The sequence below is a fragment of the Fulmarus glacialis genome, unplaced genomic scaffold, assembly GCF_000690835.1.
Source record: "Fulmarus glacialis isolate BGI_N327 unplaced genomic scaffold, ASM69083v1 scaffold1770, whole genome shotgun sequence".
In the NCBI taxonomy this organism is placed as follows: domain Eukaryota; kingdom Metazoa; phylum Chordata; class Aves; order Procellariiformes; family Procellariidae; genus Fulmarus; species Fulmarus glacialis.
The window spans coordinates 40,276-49,167 of NW_009188149.1; the positions used below are offsets into that span (position 1 = coordinate 40,276).

General features: G+C 48.0%; 1 protein-coding gene across 1 annotated transcript in view; it reads right to left on the reverse strand.

The window, feature by feature from the left end:
- The window catches only part of TREM1 (triggering receptor expressed on myeloid cells 1), a 6,873-nt gene extending 3,189 nt beyond the window's left edge, over positions 1-3,684 (reverse strand). Inside the window, exons 1-4 of the mRNA XM_009577377.1 lie at positions 3,528-3,684; positions 1,720-2,070; positions 1,028-1,342; positions 14-331 (exon numbers count right to left, since the gene is read on the reverse strand). Of these exons, the coding sequence (XP_009575672.1) occupies positions 14-331; positions 1,028-1,342; positions 1,720-2,070; positions 3,528-3,684 (1,141 nt within the window). The remainder of the gene's footprint in view (positions 1-13; positions 332-1,027; positions 1,343-1,719; positions 2,071-3,527) is intronic.
- Positions 3,685-8,892: the final 5,208 nt, after the last annotated feature.

Here is an 8,892-nt window from a genome sequence, read left to right on the forward strand (position 1 = left end):
ACTCAAGAAATACTGAGCGTAACCTCCACCATTCGGAAAAGATGAGCATGTTCATAAAGTGCGCACCAGTACACGCCGGAGTCCTGTACCTGCAGCCTCTCCATGGTGATGGTGACAATCCCCTGCTGAGTGTCGTCCTGGATCATGACTCTGCCTTGCTGAGGTGTCCTGAGGTACCCTCGAGGCTTCCAATTCGTGTTGACCAGTACAGTACATGCTTTCCTAGTTCCCTCTTTGCACCAGGCTTTGCTCATCGCCCCATAGTCAGGGGCGCTGTATGGACACCAGACAGACACGTTGCCTGACTCCTTGGCTGTGTATTGTTGGGTCCCTGGAAAACACACAGCATGTTTGATGAGATCCCAAAGCAGGCACAATGGCACCCCTTCCCCATCACTGGAATACATGCTGTGGGCTGAACGCTCCCTGGGTGTCCTTCTACCTCCAGACCTGAGGAGCAGAAGGGGACAGGAGCCAGATTACTTGTGCAGAGGTGAGTCACAAATTGGGTGGGGTCCTGTCCCCTTCCTCTAGTTCCCCCAGGGACTGCATGCTCACAGGCGCTCAGCCCGTAGGGTCTGGGAGGCAAGGACCAGGGAGAGCTGGCAGCTGTGGGGCCAGAGCAAGAGCAATGCCTGGCAGTGGGGGAGGTCTCCAGCAGTGCCCAGCGTGGGCCAGCCGAGTGCTGAGCTGGGGAAGCTGCTCCTGGAGCCCCTGGCTCAGCCCTGTGGGAAGCAGTTGTGAAGAGCGGCCCCATTTACGGGAGCTCACGGGAACCTCCCCTCAGTCTCAGCTGGGAGCAGACAGAGCATGAAGGGCCAGGCCTGAGCTTTGGCTCCACAGGCCCAAGGGGCAGCTGCCAGTGTGTCCGCCAGAGAGACAGGCAGGCAGGGAGAGATGGGTGTCAGCTGTGCGGCGGCAGCGCTGGGCTTCTCCGTGGTGTGGCGCAGGACGGGAGGGAGAACAAGCAGGGGAGGTGGGGCTGAAATCTGCCAACAGGCACACTTGGCTGCCAGTAGGTACTCACTTTTGGACACAGAGAGCCTGACCTCCATTATCCGGGTGAGACTTCTGTAGAGAGCACACCAGTACACGCCTGTGTCTTGGGCCTGCAGCTTCTGCATGGTGATGGTGACAGTCCTCTGCTGAGTGTCATCCTGGATCAATGTTCTGTCTTCCAGAGCTTTGCTGTTATGCCATGTTGAAGTGTAATCTGCCCTCACCACAACTCTACAACCAGTCTGACGTTCTTTTTGACACCAGGCTTTTGTCTCTGTGGTGTACGAGTGGGTGCTGTACGGGCACTGCCCAGAGAGACTGTCCAACTCCCACTTGTGCAACTCTTCAAAACAGCACATGTGGTCACTGACCAGCGAGCAGTGGGCACACGGGCATCCACCACCCAGCCTGAGCTGGGCGCCTGGGCCAAACTCTGCCCTGGGGCAACTCCTTCATGGATGGCCCGTCAGTCAGGGCAGGGGTGAGGTAGGGCAGGACAAGAGGGAGCCAAGAGCCTGCAGGGCCAGCTAGGTCTGCAGGGGCTTTTTCACACCGTGCTTGTGTGAGCAGGGAAGGTGGGGAGCAAGGCTGGGGAGGGTAGGGGGCTGTGGGGGTCCAGGGCAGCCGCTCAGCTGTGTGGGAGAAGGGGGACGGAGCGGGGGAAGGAATGATGTTGCTTTCCGATAAGATTTCAGTTTGTATGGAGAAAAAGGTACTCACCCTTGAAAACATTCAGTGAGATTATCTTTGCTGGAAGATACCAGTCACTGTAGGAAAGGTAAGCACAAGAGTATGTGCCTGAGTCCTCTGCCTGGAGGTTAATCATGGTAATGGACACAGTCCTATGCACGGGGTTGTCCTCTATTGTAACCTTCCCCTCTGTGGCCCGGGCTGCGTATGAGTATTCTGTTGGGTTGGTCGTCTTCACTAAGACCACCCATTGGTTATCTCTCAGGCGGAGCCAGGCTTTCTGCTGCTGGTACTTAGTCTGTGCTGTGTAAGGACACTGGATATACAGAGTGCTTCCTTCTGATCGGCTCTCCTCAGAATCAGATGTTTGGGTTTGGAGACCTGTAAATGTCAGATGTGGTGAAGGAGAGGGGAGCTGATGCAGGGCTGCCCACAGCCTCCCAACGGGCATGGGGAAACTCTGCCTCTGACTTCCTCCATGGGCATTGTGGCTGGAGAAACTCTGAAAAATGAGATCCATTCCCCCCTGCTAAATTCACCTGCTTGGAAATGGGAAGGTTGATTTCTGGTGGGCAGTGTTGAGATTTGAGCTGGGACTGCAACTGTGATTTAAAACCCAGTATCTTTGATTTAAAACCCACAGACAGGCGGGCACTAGAGGTGTTGGACTTTCAAGCCTAAATGGAGCAATGGTGGGAACTAGGGCTGCCCCTTCCCTCCCCACGAGTTGCCGCGAGTTGCCCAGCTCAGAGTCCAGCTGGTGTTCAGTTCCCCCCCACTGTGAAGCTCCACAGGCAGCAGGAGGTGGGGAAGGGTGTCCCACTCCCCCTGGGTGTGTGGCAAGCCGGAGGCATGCCCAGCTCTTCTCTTACCTGGGAAGTAGAGCGGCAGCAGGAGGAGGACTCTCAGCTCCATGGCTGTCCTCAAGCCCAGGGAAGGGGCATTGCTGGGGGCTGCCCAATGTGTCCCGTTCAAAAGTGTCTGCCTTGTGAGCCCTCTCGCATCACAGTGACGCTGTTGGAGGAAGTGCCTGAGGTGTTGCTTTCCCTCGGAAATCCTTCACCGCGTTTTGCAACGAGACTGATATTAAAATAATTCCAGGGTGCATTTGGGGAAGTGGCTGAGAGCAGAGATTGGCTTGTCCTGATGGCAAAGGCCCTTTGCTGCTCTCGCCTGGCCATCGTTACACTCTGCCCTCATGCTAGTGGCAGTGGGGGACTCCTTGGGCTGGGCTGTCCCGAGCCATGGAGATAGAGCAGGACCTTTGCCCTGGGCTAGCCCTTCTCTCTGGGCTCCCAAGATGCCCTCTGCCCAGTCCCTTGCTGGAAAGTCTCCTCAAAGCCAGGGTGGCAATATGTCCAGGGCTGTGTCTGCATGGACCCTCTCATGGGCCGTGCTGTTTGGTGCCTAGCCTAGAGTGGCCAGCTGGAGAAACCAAACCAGAACCATTTGGCTTTTGCACATTACACAGTAATGTCTCCACAGGCACAACTGAAGTGATGTTAAGTACAGGGGAAACAATGCAAATATTGAAATAATCCATTCAAAGCAGCTCCTGACACGACTGGCTCTTGGCTCACTGTGAAAATGGACAGCTAAACACAGCTTCCTGGCTCTGCATGTCCGTTTGGTTCCCCAGTATGATTCAGGAACTGGAGATGATAGGGTGAGAGAACCAGGAGTCAGGAGCAGCCTAGTAGGTAAAATGAACTGCGGAGTACAGAGAGCAGAGAATGGGTGAAGCAGGTGGGGCAGAAAGCCTGGGAAATGAAGGAATTTTCTGCAAGGAAAATGAGGAGAAAGGAGTTTCTCCAATTTAAAAAAAAAGAGACACTCACCTATGAAAACAGCCAGCTTAATTTCCTTTATGTGGAAGAGGTGAGAGTCATCATTAGGAGCACACCAGTACTCCCCAGTGTCTTGTACTGTGAGCTTCTCCATGGTGATGCTGAGGACTCTTCCTTTCTGAGTGTCATTCTCATTCTGACTGCTCATCTTTTCTGTACTGACCAAGAAAAAAAATGCACCGGGCGTTCCGCACAGCATGTTGTATGGGCACTCCACAGAGAGACTGCATCTCCCTAGCTACATATCCTTGGCTTTCTGGAAAAGGTCAAACTGGTTAGTAAAGTCCAGACAAAATGTCCAATTACATCAGTTTCCCGCAATTAGAATAAGCACAATATTGTAATCCAATTCACACGCATTTTAGCTACAGGAGGGTCGAATTGAACTGGGATGCTGAATGAAAAATAAATATCCAAAATATTCTGTCCTTCTGAAGAAATTTTAGGATAATATAATCATGTCCCCAAACAAAGCAAAGCTTATTGTAACAGAAACATCAGGAGTCTTTGCTCTGAATTCGTCAGCTGAGCTGGTGATCAGAGAAAAACAGCGAAGACAGAGAAAGATCTGAGGCATCTTATGTACAAGAAATTACTAAAACAACTTTTTGTCTGGAAAGGAAATGACAGCGGTGATATTAGAAAAGTCTATAAAATCAGGAATAGCAGTGAGAGAGAGAACAGGAGCAATAATTCACTGTCTGTTATAAGAAAGAAGTCACTAGTTAGGAGACAAGGAGAAAAGGAAATTCTCCACGCATGCATCAAGTGTGGAGTTCACTGCCACAGGGTGTTTATATACCAGAAGTTTTTATGTGTCACCAGAATGAGTAGATGAATTAAAGAGAAAAAAGAATTTAGCCATTGCTATTATAACAAAAATATCCTCTCGAGAAAATCATTGGAGGCTGGGAGAGTATTCTGGAGAGTTTTTTCTATGTGCTTCTCTGTTTTTGTACTCCTTCCTAATTCAGCCAGTGTTGGAGACCTTTGGCTATTCCTCAGTAAGCTGGGAGAAGGTAATACAAAACACTAAAAGGTAAGCAGAGAAAGTGAGGCAGAAATCTACAAAATGCCCCATGTTTTCCATAAAAAGAAATACTGACTCTTGGAAACAGACAGCTTAATCTCAATTATTTGGGAAAAATGAGAACATATACAGTGTGCACACCAGTACACTCCTGACTCTTCAACTTGCGCTTCTGCGTTGTGACAGTGATTGTCCCCTTCTGGGTGTCATCAAGTATAGTGCTTCTCTCAGAATGAACCTTGTTTTGTGTCCTGGTTTCGGCTGGGATAGGGTTAAATTTCTTGCTAGTGCTGTGGTGGTATATGCTGATAGGTGGTAATCGGTGCTGACCAAGATATCACATTTATCTTTATCTTTCCTTCAGCACTAGCCTTTCCTTGTAGCGTTATAGTTTTGGATGTTATAGGGACATACAACAGAGAGACTCTGAAGCTGCATAGCAGAGTGGTATTGGACCACTGCAGAACGTAAGAACCACAGTATAAATCCCAGCTAAGAGCCATGATGACACATCTTTCCATGAATGACATATCCACTATGGGGTAAAGTCTTCACAGAAGAAATCCAGACCCTGGCTTCAGCTGGGACCTCAGTCCTGTGTACCTCACACACCACCTGCTCTCTCTGCCTCTCCCATAACAACCTATTTTCCCACACTGCCCCAAGTTCTGACAGGAGGAAGCTGCTGGATTTAGGTATAGTAGCAATTTTAAGATAAAAGCGCTCCATCTCTCCTCTCCTGTTACGTCTATCACAGCAGAGCTGGGAAAAACTCATCAGTGTTCACAGCTGAGCAGCCTCAGCCCATTATCAAATGAATAAAACCTCTGGTAGAGGAAGTCATTCTTTTTTTCAGACTTTGTGGAAGAATCTAGCAAGCTAGGAGTTGCTGAGTAAATTCTTAGGCTGCCTTATCTCAGGTTGTAGTTTTGGGAAGAAAAAAAAAAAAAAAGCCTCTCGCAAAAATATTTGAAAGAACATAAAACTGAGGTAAGCCTTAAAATAACTTGTCCTTTTTTCACAGAAATGGACAAAAAGGACACTAATGTAACAAATTTTAATAGCATTTTGTCTGAAGTCTTGGTCTGAGGAGTGTGTGATCTAGCAATAAGGTAATACAAGGTTAGGGAGAAGGGGAGTCTAGGGAACATTCAGATGTTTCCACCAGTTTTCATGGTTGTCATATGCATAGTTTTTATAGCCATTATTTTTGTGCTGTCTGCCTGTTTATCAGTACAAACCTTGCAGTAAATAAGATGGAACAAGGGTAGGGAAAAGGACTGTAAGAGAGCGGGCAGCGGAGTATTTGCAGAAGCCAGTTCTGCAGTGTTTCTCGTGGCGTGGGTCCATCCATGCCCTGTGCAGTGTCACAAGTTGTGTGAGAGGATAAAGCACCAGGCTGGCAGAGGGAATGCTGTTGTTTCAGTGCCGGCTTAGGAATATTTCCCTGTTCAAGAGGTTGTGATATGCCATATAAGGAGAACAGACTCCTAGCCATATTTTCAAAATTTCCAGTATTTAGCTCTCCACTGAAAGAGAAGGAATGTTGTATCTCAGCATCCCTCTGCACTGCTAATAGGAAAATGGAGTCTTTTCCTTATTCCAAATTCATTTTTTACTGTATTGTAAAGGATAACACAAATTTACTTTAAGTAAAAAATTTGATCTTTCACAGAAAGCAAATATATTTTTCGGTTAAAGATCAAAAATTTGCACTAAAGTATAGTTTTCCTCAACCAAAAATTGCTGACTCTCTGTGAAGATCTGATGTAGCAACTGTTCTTTGTGTTGTAGTGTTGGGGGATTCCTTGGTTTTAATCTGTCCTGCTTGAGCATGAGTCAGAAACAGTCCCTTAAAAAATGACAAAATTGTGGTGTGTGGCTCAGTGCAAGCTCCGCTGTAGTTCTGCATAAGTTCTTGTGATGGCTGATGGGTTCAGTGTGTGTATTTGAGAAAAAGGGAGGGACCAGGCAGGAAACTGGTCATCAAAAGATGAGGAGATTCTCCAGCTTTGGTTACAGCTTAGTACTGTGCTCAGGGACAGATCTTTTCATACCTATTCAAGCTTTGTGTCTAGAGATACAGTGAGCACAAATACATATGGAATTATATTCCCTCTGTGGAATAGTTAACAGGCCTGAGCTGGCTCTGTGGAGGCTTCAAAAGACTGAGGATATAAAAGGTTCGGTAAGGAAACAAGACTATGTCAGTTGTGTGTGATAGTAAATCTGTGCTAGTCATTCCTGGGGGCTGCTGAAATAGTATTACACTGTTGTCATTTGGATGATCTGAGTTCCAAAATTATTAGCAACTCTTTTATGTACATTTGCTTCCTTGCTGCCTGCCAAAGACTCTCCTTTTCCTTGACAGAGGCTTTCAGAGGGATCCTTCCCTTCAGAGTTGCTTTTTTGCTGCATCAAAGGTGCAGTGCTCTGTGCACTTAGTCTGGTGTGCCTCAGTACCTGGGATTCTGCATCTTAATAATCAACTCCTAAGAGGCATTTAACAGCCATGAAACAAATGCTTTAAGGCCTCCTATCTTGATTCACACAGATTTAGCTTGTCCTTAAGTAGCTGTGATTTCTATTAAATATTGCACATGCAGAGAAGGAATCACTGCCAGGACAGTTGTCCCTTGAGCCAGTGACCTCATGGTCCTTTCAGGGAGTGGTGGAGCTGGACCAGGCAGTGCCAGGGGACGTGTTGTTTGCATGACACACTTATACCTGTTTTTGAAAAGGAAACTGTGCCCAGAGTGACTTGGCTTATGGTCCTGGAGAAGCCAGAATCTCCAGGTAATAGGAACCGGAGCTGGCCCATCTCCTTTCGTAGCAGTGCAGAGAATTTCTCCATCTGAAAAGAAACTTGCTTTGGTGGTAGAAACTTTCAGAAAATTCCTTTCCTGATGCTGGAATATCATGCATTGTACAGGACCTTAGACAAATGCAAGAGAAACATTGTACCCGAGCTCCCCTTGCCTCTTGTACTGCCTCACCCCTTCTCTTACCTGAAAAACAGAACAGCAGAAGCAAGAGGAATCTTGGCTCCATGCCTGTCTTGGAGCCAAGAGAAAGGGCTACACTGAAGGCAAATCAGATCATCAGTAGACGTCTTCTCTCTGTACCGTCCTATCCCACACTGGTACTGCTGGAGGAAGTGGCTGAGCTTAGTGGCTTACCACTTGGCTTGGCACAGAAATCCTTCACTGCTGTTTTACAACCGAATTCATACTTAAATAATAGAATTGTCCGCATCAACAAAGCTTGGCCAGTTCAGAAGACACAAATGCATTAGGCAGAATTCAAGGAGAAGCTGTTTATCTCCCCATTGCATCAATAGAAGCCACACTTCACCATCTTGCTACACTTTCAATGTTGTCCCTGAAAGACCCCCTGACGCTCCCACTAGCAACGTCATTTAAATCAGCCAGCCCTTGGCCTCAGAAAAATGGAGAAATGTTTCAGTTTTCAGAGGCACATAAACTTCCATGTGGCTGATTCTGAACCTGGGTGCTTCGCAGGCCTGCGTTCAACCACAGTGGAGGTGAGAGGAGAAAGACATGGGGTGGTGCAATGCCACATCCATGTATTTATGCGCTCGCTGGGCAGAGCTAACAGAGGGAATGGGGAATGGCTTCTGCAGCTTTTCCCCTCCTTTCCCTTGGCCTCCTGGAGGAACTCTGCCTCCTGGAAATTAGGACAAAGCCAGCTCTCCTCAAGGTGAGCAAAGCCACCTGTGGAAACCTCCAGTTTAATCATCAAGCCACAATGTGTGCATCATAGCTGCAACAAAAGTCTCCCTTTAGCAATGGCTGTCACAGCTCTGGGGTGGACTCACTCATGGCTCTTCCACAGCTGGCTCCACCCTAAATAGCTGCTTTGGGAAGCACAAGCAGTGGCAGGTCTTATTTGTCTTGATTCCATGCTTTCTTGGCCTTACTCTTGTTCTAGCTTTTGTAAGGATACTGGAGAAGGACTGTCCTTCCACTCTGCTCCCCAGACACCTTGTGCTTGCCATACTGGGAAACATGCCCCTAGTCAGTGGGTCTTGGCAGATTCCCTTCTGCCTCCCCTTGAAATCCCTGTGCCCTTCTCTAACCTTCAAGGCAGTGACAGTAAAGAAGTATAACGGCAGTAAATTCCACTGCCTCCCCACTGCCAGCAGATGTGCTCACAGTGGTCTCCCCTGGGCCAGTACCTAGCAGCCTCGCTCCATCAGAGCAGTGCAGAAAGACTGTAGTGACACCCTTGCTGCAAATAATTTCCAATTATATGAATAAGGAGCTTATTAACAGTACATTCTAGCTAATCATTTTGTGCTAGATA